At 46.5% G+C, this 13,246-nt stretch overlaps 2 protein-coding genes and 1 non-coding gene across 3 annotated transcripts; 2 read left to right on the top strand and 1 right to left on the bottom strand.

The window, feature by feature from the left end:
- Window positions 1–7,478: 7,478 nt before the first annotated feature.
- Window positions 7,479–9,133, top strand: SODALDRAFT_354307 (NAD(P)-binding protein; the record flags this gene model as incomplete). The annotated part of the gene is made up of 3 exons (XM_028613712.1): window positions 7,479–7,533; window positions 7,844–8,772; window positions 8,879–9,133. The coding sequence occupies 3 exons, from the start codon at window positions 7,479–7,481 to the stop codon at window positions 9,131–9,133; spliced, it is 1,239 nt and encodes a 412-aa protein (XP_028469985.1).
- Window positions 9,100–11,321, bottom strand: SODALDRAFT_326349 (UDP-glucose 4-epimerase). The gene is made up of 4 exons (XM_028610145.1): window positions 10,956–11,321; window positions 10,613–10,847; window positions 10,027–10,477; window positions 9,100–9,857 (listed from the first exon to the last, which is right to left on the bottom strand). Exons 1-4 carry the CDS (start codon window positions 10,982–10,984, stop codon window positions 9,451–9,453), a joined length of 1,122 nt encoding a protein of 373 aa, XP_028469984.1. The 5' UTR covers window positions 10,985–11,321; the 3' UTR covers window positions 9,100–9,450.
- An 868-nt stretch (window positions 11,322–12,189) lies between these two features.
- SODALDRAFT_t39 lies at window positions 12,190–12,261 on the top strand. Its single transcript has one exon. It is a non-coding gene; the product is annotated as a tRNA-Pro (tRNA).
- The last annotated feature ends 985 nt before the right edge of the window (window positions 12,262–13,246 follow it).

Below are 13,246 nucleotides of genomic sequence, written 5' to 3'. Positions count from 1 at the left end.
GCTGCCCTTAAGCGAAGCTATAGGTTATTAGGAGGCGAAGAAATCCGTTAGTTCCTGGGAATTAAGGTCCTAAGAGATAGAGCCACCCATAGGTTATAGCTATTATAATCCTTTTACGTGGAGAAGATCGTGGTTAAATACTGCGTAGATATACTTTACCGAAAACCACTAAAAGTCCTATTATCTACGGAGCCGGTAATACCCTAAGACGGTACCCGCGCGTCGATTCCCGAGGTCCGTTAGTATTAGGGAATAATCCGTTCTATTCTATACGCCGCTATCGTAATAAGACCCGATATCGCGTTCGCCTGCTTAAAGCTTTCCTAATATAACGTTAACCCCTCCTCTAACCACCTTAAGAGGGCTTAATAAGTGCTGCTATTCCTGTACTATACAAGATACTACTGCCTGGAATTCGCCGGGGATAGGCTCTTCCTAATAGTAAGCGACGCGTCCTTTAGAGATAATCCAGACCGTAAGAGTTTATAAGGATATACGATAAAGCTTTTCGGCGGCACCGTTAACTAGAAAGCGGGTAATGTTTAATAGCCTAAAATCGAGGCCTCCTATTAGTCCGTTTAATCTCACGGTTACGTTACCGTAACCTTTAATAGATAGGGCCGAACTGCCGGCTACTACGTAGTCCCCCTATATAGCGGGTGTAAAATTAGAAAAACGGGAAAAATCGTTAAATATATAAATAATAGCGCCGGAATTAAGGATAGTAGAGGTTCGAAGAGGGTAACTAGTAGTAGCGGTTCCTGCTGTAAAGCTAGTAGCGTGGGAGACGCCGCTACGGACACTACTATAGTCGAGTCACGCCTCTTTAAGCTATACTAAGTCCCGGCTTATATCCTTCTTTACCTTCTTTACGGCGCGTAGTTCTTCCACTTCCGCGCGTAGCGAGGGGTCGTATTTAAGGATCCGTTAAACGGTTATTTTAGTACTCTTAAAGGGTGTCTAATTATTATATACTATATCTGGGAATAGATAGAAGTATACGTTAATATCGTGGCTAGGTATAGCGTATACGCGGTAGATCTAACCTCTCTACAGAGTAGATTAGCGGCGTTTAGAAAAGGAACGGTTAGCTAAAGCAGCTAAAGTAGCTAAAGGTATAGCTATAGATACCGCGGTAGTAGGATTCTTAGCTTTATTCTTCCCACGGCCGCCCTTTTTACGGGGCTTAGCCATGGCCTTTAAGGTATCTTTACCTTTTTCGCTTCCGGTGTATAGTGCAGGGAATACTATGGTATAGTAGCTACCGCGTTTTCCTTAGTCTTTAAGTCTAGTGTTAATATACTTCTAACCAAGGGTATAAAGGTCTCCGGGTATTATTACCTAATTATCCACTAAGCGACCCTTAGCCTTAGTCTAATCGCGGCCGGTATAGGGGCGTATACCTCTAAAGAAGTCTATAACCTATATATACATAGCGGGCTTCGGACCGGTATTTTTATAGCTTTATAGTAGTAGTTACCACTTATCTAACTACTCCCCGAGCTTCTTAAGGCTATTCGTAGGATAACGAGTATACTCGATATACTCTTTATAGGTATCGGTTTAACGGGTGGCCAGGTATTAATCCGTATCGCGTTTAACGGCTTCGTATACCTTACAAGGTATACCTCCTTATAATAGTTATCTACGGCTTTAGTCGATAGTATTAACCTACTAGGTTAGTATAGCGTTAATCCCCTTTAGATAGCTATCGTATTACGCTTATAGGATCTTCTAGCACGCGATTTCGACGTCGTACGCCTTCTAGCCGGCATCCGTAAGGTTAAGATATTACATAGGCGTACGCCTAGGTGTTATAGATAGGAAGGAGCCGTAATCCGGTATTATAGGCTCCTCGGGGGACTAAGTCGGATCGAATAGGCGGAGAAACCTCTATACGTTATTGTAGGTGGTAACCGATTCGTATAGGTGTCGCTAGAGCTCTTAATCCTTATAGGTTTTATACGTAATAGGGCTAAGATACGATATCCTAATAGTTATTTATAGATTAACACGCTATATCGGCGTAGCTAGATAGCTTCTTAAATCGGTTGTAGTAGTAAAAGGGTAGATAAAATAGGTATATCTTCACTTAATAAGTAAGACTCTTAATTATTAAATAAAGCGTAGTTAAAATCGTTATAAAATAGGCTAAAATTAATTAAGGCAATTATATATAATTATAACTGTCTTAGACCGTTAGGGAAACGCTGCCACCGTATTTTATATAGTGTAGATTCTGTAAGCGTCCACCCGGATTATACTCTTAGCAATCAGGCCTATTACGTAACCGAAAAGACTATAGTCTATTCGATATAGGTTAGACTTGATCTTGCCCGCCATCTCGGGGCCTAGCTTAGGGAGGAGGCTATCGCACGTCAAAAGGCACTCGAATAATTAACTTAGTAGAGCAGAAATCTCGTGTGTGTGTATTATATCAAGTTATATCTGGGAGAGTCTCTTATGCTCTTAATTTAGGTGGTGAAGACTCTGTTATGGATACTATATTATTTAGATCCTATCCGGTCTTTTCCGGTATCCACCCTTATTATATCCTAATACCTAAAGTCCTCGATATCCGGAGCCCTTAGTTATAGAGTGGATCCCCCCTGGATCCCCTATAGACTATATCGTGGTCCTGCCTATATAACACAACCCCTTAGTTAAGGTGGGTCTTCCCAGGTCAACTAACTAATCAGAGGCTTCGGTTTAAACCAAACGCTCTTAACTTTTCCATCGTAAAATCAACAGTTAAGGGAAAACGCCCTCGTAAAAGGGATCTAAATCCGCCCTATTTAACCGTTTAATTCAATTCTATCTTAATTAGTTCCTCGATCCTAGTTAGCCGGATCTAATTAATTAGATCTATATCTATCGGATCTACCACGCCCTTAGGGGCCTTCGTTACGGCCGCTTTAACGCGTTTAATTTCTTCGTGTAGTCGTTTAGACCACTCGATACAGTTCTTTTAATCCGTTAAATTAAGCTATTACTATAGTCTTTTAATTCCTGCCTCCGGTAGTACCTTCGTTAAGCCGTCCGCGATTATCTCCTTCGTGTTAACGTACGTGACCTTAAAGAGACCTTATTATACTAACTAGCGCGCCTACTAGTTATATATATCGACGTGCCGTAGCCTTACCCGTAGGCGTCATACCTTCTTATTAATAAGGTTAATAGTCTGCTAATTATCGTAGTGCAGCTATAGTTACTATTAGTCTAACCAAAGCTCTAAATCCCTTAATATCCGGCTAACGAATAACGTCTCTTTAGCGGCCTCTATAAAAGCGAGTAGTTCTGATTCTATTAACGACGTCGTGACCGTCGCTATAAGGATTTTACCTGTAATTTAATCTTTAACTAACGCCTATATCTTCGAGAATACTAGTAGAATTAGAAGCCACTAAATAACTGTATTCGGCGCTCCGATAGATCCATACTATACTAGCTAAGTCACTACTTCGATTAAACCGTTATTAAATATATGCCCTTTAACTAATCTACGGCTGCTTTTCTAGGCTTTTCTTCTTTAGCCACCCGAAAAGCCGTCCTTAAATCGACGATACGGTATCTAAGCATAGCGGAGGGCATCTTATAGTATCTACGCTTAGGGTATATAGGCCCTAAACCACTTTAGCACCTAAAAGAGTAGACGTAGGGGGTTAAAATTAAGGGACTAATAACTATCGACTATAAGGCCTATAAGCTTATAAAGATAAAACGGCACGTTAGTAGGCGCCCTTATACTATACCTGCCTAAGCAGGGGAGCGATAAGCGATTAATTTCACGGATTTTAAACGAACGTCCGATAAGGACTCAAGGTTTATATTTTTCACCGACCGTTATAGTAGTTTTACGACCACCTACGTTATAAATAGTAAGCTAGTAGTGGATATCCTCGTAATAATTAAGGAATTCCTCGCCTAGATAAACCGCTAATTAGACTATAAGGTACGCGTTTTCGAATCTAATAACGAGCTAACTTAATCCCACGATATCACCTAATTCCTACGTGGCGAGGGTATCCTTTTAGAGGTATCTGCTACTGATACTTAAGTATAGAACGGGGGTGCCGAACGCGCTGCTACTATAGTTATTTTAAAGGGTCGTACAATAAATATCCACGTAAAACTGCTACCGTTTATATAGCCTAAGGCTATTCCCACAGCTATGTACGTCTATAACCGCACGCTATAAAGGCAGTATACTAAGAAATAGAAAACGCTATATAAGGTCCTCTTTAAAAGGAAGCCGATTTTATTATACCTTCGAGCTTACGGCTATAAGGCGTACGCGATAATAAAGGACGCCTAAAAGGCTGCTAATAAGCTATTAAATCGTATCGCTCCTCGCGCCTATATCGGCTACCTTATCGGCTACGATTCCACTAATATTTTCCGTATCTAGGTACCTGGCCTACGCCGCTATAACCGCGTTATTCGAACGTGCGATATAGATTTTGACGAACGCGCCTTCTTTAACGGCGATATCGCCACCTTTAAGGATAACCTCCGTTAATTAACCAAGGAGTAATTAGAAGACCTGATTAGTTAGATCGAGTAGGAGAGGGCTAGAGATTCACGGCCGTTTACGAACGTATAAGCTAAGGACCCCCCTCCTTTATATAACTACTTATTTTAAATTATTAGATCCGGGGATAAACGTCCCTGGATCCCCTTCCTCGACGGCTTTACCGTTAAGGTTATAGTCCGTAATACCCGGCCGTAAGGGAGTAAAGGAGGCTATCTCGAGTTAATTAGAATAAGATTTAGGTTATAAATAGTGTGATTTAGCCGGTATAGCGCCTAATCACCGTCTATATCCGCCCGATCTATTACTTCCTACTCTACTAATAACCCCGCTATCGGTTATAGCGCTAATAGTAGCCGTTATATTAAGGAACCGTGATACCCCTATAGCCGTAGGGTTCTAGGATAACAGAACGCGGTACTATAATACCCCTATAGCTACGGCTATAGGGCTTCTATTAAATAAAGGAGCGTAATTAATTCGGTAAGGAGATAGCTAGAAAAGAGACGGTTAGGTTACTACGTTTAACGCTAGCCGCTACGCCCCTAATATATATATATTAAATAGGACTCCGCTAACTAAATTAAGGTTAAAAAGGTCTACCTCTATAGCGTTATAGCGACGCTTAATAATACCCTACGAATCTATAGCCCCGGTAATAGCCACCGGAAGTATATCCCGGGAGGCTATCTTAGGAAATATAACCCTAGCGGTTACTTTAGCGGGTACTCCGGCGGTTACCCCGGCGGCCGTAAAGATCCACCGTAAAGACCTCCCTCCTCCTCTAAAGAACCCTCGCGATATACCCTTATACCCTTACAGCCACCTATTCCGATAAATATAAGAAGACTACCTACGGAGCTATAAGAAGATAGGGTTATAGATACGGGTGCCGGCGTCCGTAGCAGATAGATATCAGGTTCTTAATTCGATATAGGTAATAATATATAAGTCGATAAGTATAGATTTCTATATAAATATAAGGTAAGGCTTATAGTATAAGGAGATTAGCAGTATTAATCCTCGCTTAAGGAGATATACGTAGTAATACTAGTCGGATAGTTATTCCGCGCGTTAATAGCTATCGCCGCCCGATTTAATCTTATACTATTATAATTTAACGTTATAAACGCGTTTATACACGCGCCCCTCCCCTACAATATCTTTATATACCCGCCGCTAGGCTTTCTAGCCCCTAAGAGTCGTTTACACCTAAAAAAGGCGTTATATAGACTTAAGGAGTCTTTACTACTTTAGTAAAAGCATTTTTCGGCTATCCTTTTAGCGGACGGCTTTTAGATAGTGCCGTAAGAACCGTGTTATTTTCTACGCCGCGGTTTAATCCTATTCTTCTACGTTAACGATATCGTTATTACTTATAAGGAATAATATAAGGCGTAGATAAAGCAGGCCGTTAATAACCTATAACGCTACTATAACCTATAAGGTAGCGATCCTCTATAGTGGTTCCTTAGTATTAAGGTTATTCGCGACCGCGCCGCCCGTAAAATCTAGCTATTATAACGCGACTACGTTACTAAATTAGAACGCCTTTTAAAGCTAAATAGTAAGTATAGCAGTAACTATCGCCTAACGCACCTAATTAAGATCGTAGAACTACTACCCTATTTAGGGACCTCGACGGACGTTAAAAGCTATTAACGGAAGATAGGATCTATACTATACATAATAGTAATATCGCGCCCTAATATCGCGTTTATAGTATGTAGGCTATACCGGTTTAACGTTAATCTAAGGCCTATTTACTATAAGGCCGCCGATTATCTAATCCTTTATCTAATTAATAGCTAATCGTTTACGTTAGAACTAAGGCGTAGCGATACTATCGAAATTCATACTAACGCCTTATTTACCGATAATACCCTTAATCGAAAGAGTAGTTAAGCGTATGTGATACGCTTATTTAGCGGTATAATAGTATAGCGCGCTAATAAGCAGGATACGGTCACGATATCTATAACGGAAGTAGAGCTATTAGCGTTAGTATAAGATGTAAAAGAGGGTATCTTTATATATCGCCTATTATTTAGTATAGAAGTGGAATTTAATAATCCGGAATTAAGAATCTTATACGATAATAACTAAACGATTCGATTAATTAATTAAGAGATTAGCACGTTAATAACGCGCCTCCGCTATATTAATATCCACGGCTACTAGTTACGTTAAGTAAAGAAATAAGGGTAAATACTCGTAACGTACGTTACGAGCGCGGAAATAGTAGTAGACGGATTAACGAAGGCGTTATACGGCGAGAAATTTAAGATATTCAGGTCCTAGGTAGGCGTGATAGATATACGGGAATAGTTATAGCAGAAATAGCTAAAGGAAGTCCGGATAGAATATTTAGAGGACCTAGAGGATAAATTTAAAGGCGGCTATAGCGAAGAGATTATATAGCTGGATTATCTGCTAATTACGAATAGCTTTAATCGCCTAATTAACGTTTAAGGCGATTAGGGGGTGTGTCGAATAGACTATAGTCTTTTCGGTTATGTAATAGACCTGATTACTAAGAGTATAATCCGGGTAGACGCTTATAGAATCTGCACTATATAAAATACGGTGGTAGCGTTTCCCTGACGGTCTGAGACAGTTATAATTATATATAATTACCTTAATCAATTTTGACCTATTTTGTGACGATTTTGACTACGCTTTATTTGACAACCTAGAGTTTATTTCCCTGGGGTGAATGATATCTACGGATACCTAAATAAGTCTGGCTTTTGGTAATCCATGTCCAGTGGGCCGTGGTATATGGTATTAAGGGTAAAATTCGAAATGTTTGGAGCAATTACCGCCCGTCTATCTGTTCGGAGTTCTATATCGGCCGTCGTGACAGATAGAGACGAACCAGATTGTATAGGTATCGAAAAGGTTTATATAGGTGTTGTTGAAGAGTTGAACCGAAGTCGCATTCCGAATGGACATGCGGCACGCCGTCATACTGCACCCGGACCGCCGGACAAAACGCGGCTGTTCTATCTAAGGATTACCAATTCAGTAGAAACAGGTACTGTATATTAGTGAGAAGATAGTGCTGAGTTACCCCGGAGATGCAGACAATTAATAAGTGGATAGATAGTACGGAGTATCGCCCCAGCTCAACTCGCTATTCCGATCACGAAATTCCCGATCATCGGGTATCGGAACATTGAAGGGTAAGATGCTGATGCTTCAACTGTCAGCGTCAGACGGGATCGCCTAATCATTGTAACGACCCATTTACTTTACCATCTGGATACGAAAGTTCATGTCACCTCATTGCTCACACATGTGACATGGCAGCACCAATATTCCGATCAGTATCACGACATCATTATCTGTACCTTCAGCTCCCCCGCCTTCACCCCACCCTCGCCCCCTCCTCATTCACATCATCGTCCTTCTCATCCCCTCCAAAACCCATCGTTCGACACACGGTACAGAGCAGGACATTCAGGACATTCACATACTCCACCACGAATGCCAACATGGCACCCATCCCCTCCACCATGACCGCCATCCGGATCCCGCACACGGGCGGCCCGGAAGTCCTCTCCCAAGACACCGTCCCGCTTCCGACACTCAAAGAAGGCGAGATCCTCGTCCGCAACGCTCTCGCCGGCGTTAACTTCATCGACACGTACTTCCGTACCGGCCTCTACCCCGTCCCCCCCTCCCACTTCCCGCTGACCCTGGGCCGCGAAGCCGCCGGCACCATAGCCGCCGTGCACCCTTCCGTCTCCGACCTGAAGGAAGGCGACAGGGTCGTCTTCATGGGCACCGTGGGCGCCTACGCCAACTACTCCGCCGTCCCCGCCGCTCAGGCCGTCCGCGTCCCGGACGCGCTCTCCCTCGACAAAGCCGCCGCCGTCTGGCTCCAGGGTCTCACCGCCTGGACGTTCGTCCGCGAGGCCGGCGAGGTGAAGAGCGGCGAGTGGGTCCTCGTCCACGCCGCGGCCGGCGGCGTCGGGGGTTTGCTGGTGCAGATGCTCGCTGCGGTCGGGGCGCGCGTCATTGCCACGGCCGGGAGCGACGAGAAGTGCCAGGTCGCCAGGCGTTACGGTGCCGGCTGGGTCCTCAACTCGCGGAGGGAGGATCTTGCGGATGAGGTTCTGCGTATTACCCAAGGCCACGGCGTGGATGTCGTGTTCGATGGTGTCGGGAAGGCGACGTTCGATTTCGACTTGATCGTGGCGGCACGGAAGGCGAGGGTTCTCAGTTTTGGCAACGCTGTATGTTTTTCCACTTGCCTAAATTTTGGGGTGTTTTTTCTTCTTCTTCTTTTTTTTTTTTTCGTTTTTACTCCCTCCAGACTGGATCAACTAACTTGCCCAATAGTCCGGAGCTGTGCCTCCCGTAGATATCCTGCGGCTCGGTGCCAAGAACATCAAGCTTGCTCGTCCCGTGGTGAACAACTACGTCGCCACGCGCGAGGAGCTCGAAACATACGGCAAGGAGCTCCTGGACATGGTCACTGCCGGCAAAGTCCAGGTCCCCATCCACAAGATCTATGACCTCGCTGATTCCGCCAGCGCTCATCGCGACCTCGAGGGGCGCAAGACCGTTGGCAAGCTACTCATCAAGACGGAATAATGAATAATGACTGAAGCAATTGTTTCGTAGACTTTTTGACGTCGACTTGAAAAAAAAGAAAGAAAGAAAGAAAGAAAGAAAAGGGCTTAATCCGGCATATCTATTCCTTTTCTTGGCTTTGTGTTTTATCCCCCTTCTACACATACACCTTTGAATTTTCATTTCATTCGATTATCAAAGTCTATGATCTGCGATTGACACGAGCGATTTCTATCTAAAGACAAAACTTGCTCGAGATGACAAGATGTGTGACGGCGCCTACCAAATAAAAAGCCCGGAAAAGAAGTATGTGGGAATAGATGGATGACTTTTTATTTTCAAGCAGACTTGGAGCCCTTCATGGCCTCGAGGAGCTCAGCAGGAGGATCCTGACGGTACCCCCTGGGGTTGTTGCTAACCCAGCGCCAGAGATCCTCGCAGGCCTTCTCCATCGTGAGCTCGGTCTTCCAGCCGAGCTCCTTGTTGGCAAGCGCAGGGTTGGCCGTGAGGTCCAGCACGTCACCCTGTCGTCGCGGCATGACCTCGTACGGCAGGTCGCGGCCCACCACGCTGCCGAAGGCCTTGATCATCTCGAACACGGTGCTGCCGCGGCCCGACCCCAGGTTCCATGCGCGGACGCCGGGCTTGTGCTCGCGGAGGTAGTTGAGCGCCACCAGGTGGCCCCGCGCGAGGTCTACGACGTGGATGTAGTCGCGAATGGCCGTGCCGTCTCTTGAAGGGTAGTCTAAGGTAGTCACTTGTCAGCAATTGCCTTGGGGGAACTCCTGCCATAACCACGGCCATACAGCCATGGCCTTCGTGGGGTGATACGTCCCCCCCCCCCCCCCCCCCCCCCCCCCCCAAAAAAAAAGAAGAAGAAAAAAGAGAGAAAAAATGAAGAAAAAAAAGCATACCATCGCCAAACACAAGAAGCTTCTCTCGCTCTCCCGTGGCAACCTTGCCCAAAAGGGGAAGCAAGTTGTAGGGGACGCCCTGGGGGTCTTCGCCCATGAGGCCCGAGGGGTGGGCGCCGCACGGGTTGAAGTAGCGCAGAAGAGCGCCGTTGAAGTGCTCGAACGCCTGGCCGGCCTTCTTCAGCTTATTCCGCTCCGCTTCGATATGGTCGGTGATGATTTGTTCCACCATGGCCTTGGTGTGACCGTATGTGTTCGTCGGGCCGATGGGGCATCGTTCGGGAATCGGGATCATGTTGGGGAAGCGGGTAGCATCGCCGTAGACAGTGGCGGAGGAAGAGAAGACGATGTTGGGGACGTTGTTCTTTGACATGGCGCGGAGGAGGGCGAGGGTGCCGCCGACATTGACGCGGTAGTACTCGAGAGGAATCTCGCCGGACTCGCCGACTGCCTACAGAAGGCGACCGACAGCATGGTCAGCGAGAGCGCCATAGAGAGGAGGTACGAAACCAAGTGGCGCGACGAAAAGGGGGGGTCGGGGGGCTCCTCAATCAACGGGAGCATATGGGCAGGGGAACGCACTCACCTTAAGGGCGGCAAAGTGGATGACACTGTCAATAGCAGGATGCTTCTTGAAGACCCGGTCAAGCGCATCCTCATCGGTAACGTCGAGCTCGTAGAATGCAGGGCGCTTCCCGCAGATCAGGTCAATGCGGTCAAGGGCGACCTTGGAAGAGTTGCAGAGGCTGTCGACAATGACGACATCGTAGCCGTGTTCGAGGAGGGCGAGAGAGGTGAAGGACCCAATATATCCAGTACCACTGCAAGTTGTCCAAGGAATGCGATCAGTCGTAGGCTCACATCGCAAGAGGGTGAGAGGGTGATGCGCGAAACCAAGGGATGAAGGGGAAAAGCGGCCGGGGCCTTACCCGCTAACGAGGACGGTTCCGACAGCCATCGTGGTCAGAGTAGCTTTGCTGCGAGAGAGATGCTGGTGCGAGGTGTGGAAGGTATGGGACGGGTGGGCGAGCGTCTGATGTCTGGGATATGCCAGTAGAATATCTAAGGGTAAATAAACGACCGTTTGTTCGCGCGACCGCCAATGCCGACGAATCCTAAATATAATGGGAGAACCCGTTTAGATGGAAGAAGTCTCAATCTCTATGCGCGGGGCGATATTCCAAGGTTGAACGAAGTAGGAGTCCTTTCTTTCCCTCTCTTTTCCTCTCCTTTTTTCGTCTTTTTCTTTTTCCTTTGGCAAGGGGAATGAAGTCGATCAGGGAAGTTTGAGAGGGATGGTGGGGTATTACTACTAAGCGGCGACGCCCCCGGGGGGGAGGGGGGGTATATTCAGTCCTGGGGCGTCTGAGCCTGAGAGGGGGCTCTTGTGAATGTGGGGTGGGTGGTTCTGCACGAATGGAGGTGGTGAAGGGGAGTTGGACGGGAATTGGGGTGGAATGGAGAGGGCTGGTGCTGTCCTTTACAGTTGAAATCCACTATGGCCATAGCGGGTTCGAGTGGCTGGTCTAGCCGCACAGCAACGAGCGGTGTGGCGGGGATTTCTGTTGGTTAACGGAACGGACGCCGATCGCAACGGTGAGAGTTTGACGCCGATCAACCACTCGGAGTGGTACGTGTAGAAACGTAATATAGCGCGGGGAACGAGGAAACCCAAGTCAACGCCGCATGGATAAGACGATACAAGATTTCAATTGAACCATGAGGTATCTTGGTCCAAGTCAAATCAAGGGCAAAGGTAAGGTCGAAATCTTCCGGATGACTTCATATACGAGGTCCCCAAATGCAAGATGGGACTATACGTCGAAGTAGTCAACCAGAGTTAGCGTCCAACCACGAATCGGAGCATCTCGACCATGTTATGATGTAGGCTGTAGGCTGTAGGCTGTCCGGGCCCTTCTGCACCTCAGTCACTGGAGACGGGAAATGGGATCCGCGGATGGCTGGCGCGTCCAGTCCTCCCGTTATGGCAGCGAACCGTAAAGCGTTGCAAGTCTGGAGCCAGTCGTTTTAGTTAGAAGGAGCAAACTTTAGTTTTGATTCACTTCGGGCGTAGACTCACGTGATCTACGAAGTGAGTAGCAAAGCATCTACATAAGGGGACTTTCAATTCCTCTGCTCAACAGTTGTTTGCACCCCCAATTCGCTCAATTGGTCTAGAGGTATGATACCTGCTTCGGGTGCAGGTGGTCCCGCGTTCGAATCGCGGATTGAGCCCAATCTTTTTTTTCCCTTTCACTTCAGTTTTCCTTCTCCCGTCTTTTTCCCCCCTCCCCCTTTTGTCCTTCAAAAAAAAAAAACCCCAGGGGTTTTTTTCAGCAACTGGTTTTTTCTTTTCTTTAAGCAAGAACATCAAGAACCTTGAATTACATGGAAGTACGGACCGAAGTTAGTCAAGGTACCGTATGTGCTTATTTTGGTGACGAGGCGTATGGTAGGTACATGTGAACATGTACCCACAACCTGGGAAGCAAGCGTGCCTCGGTCGCGCTTTCCTCCCGCAAGACGAAGAAGGCAAGAGCGAAGCGGGAAGCGGCCAGGCGTCAAAGCTCCGTCGCGAAAAAAATCCCCGAAAGTCACGGTAGCTGCTAAAGCTTCACCCACAACAACCTCACATCAACTTCACGCTCTACCTGATCCATCCCTACCCACACGGAACAAACCGAAACGAATCGTCCCAAACAAACGACTTCCGCATTCATCGTCTCCCCCATTTTAAGCCTTCTATTTCAGGCCTACGACAAAACGACTACACGCTATTCCGTTCTTGTCTTGCACGTCAACTTGCCTGCCACCTATTCAGACGCGTGCCTTTATTCCGAAGACAACGACGACAACTTGGGGCCTTTGTTGCCTGTTTTACCCCCATCCGGTCAATTTCCAAGACGTCTGCCTTGACCTTTGTCCTCGAAACCATTCGGATGGCCTCCTAAAAACGGGTGTGCTTTCATCCCTCGATGTCCCCAGCTCCCCAGCCCGTGTATCAAATCGCGACGACTTCTCTCATCGCCACACCATCTTCGTGTCGCCCTTGAGCCTTGGGACAAAGGGACCCGTTGATTTTGTCCCTCCCTTACGACCAAGGGCCAAGGACCAAGGACCAAGGACATCCACAACCAATCACCAAAATCCGCATTTGCATGAGTTTCCTTTCATGACGGTCTCGGCTTCGCATTCCATGCATTTTCCTTGTCAAAGGTAA

This window comes from Sodiomyces alkalinus (assembly GCF_003711515.1).
Source record: "Sodiomyces alkalinus F11 unplaced genomic scaffold SODALscaffold_1, whole genome shotgun sequence".
Lineage (NCBI taxonomy): Eukaryota > Fungi > Ascomycota > Sordariomycetes > Glomerellales > Plectosphaerellaceae > Sodiomyces > Sodiomyces alkalinus.
Note: the sequence above shows the minus strand (reverse complement) of the source record. Positions and strands in the feature narration are given on the sequence as shown.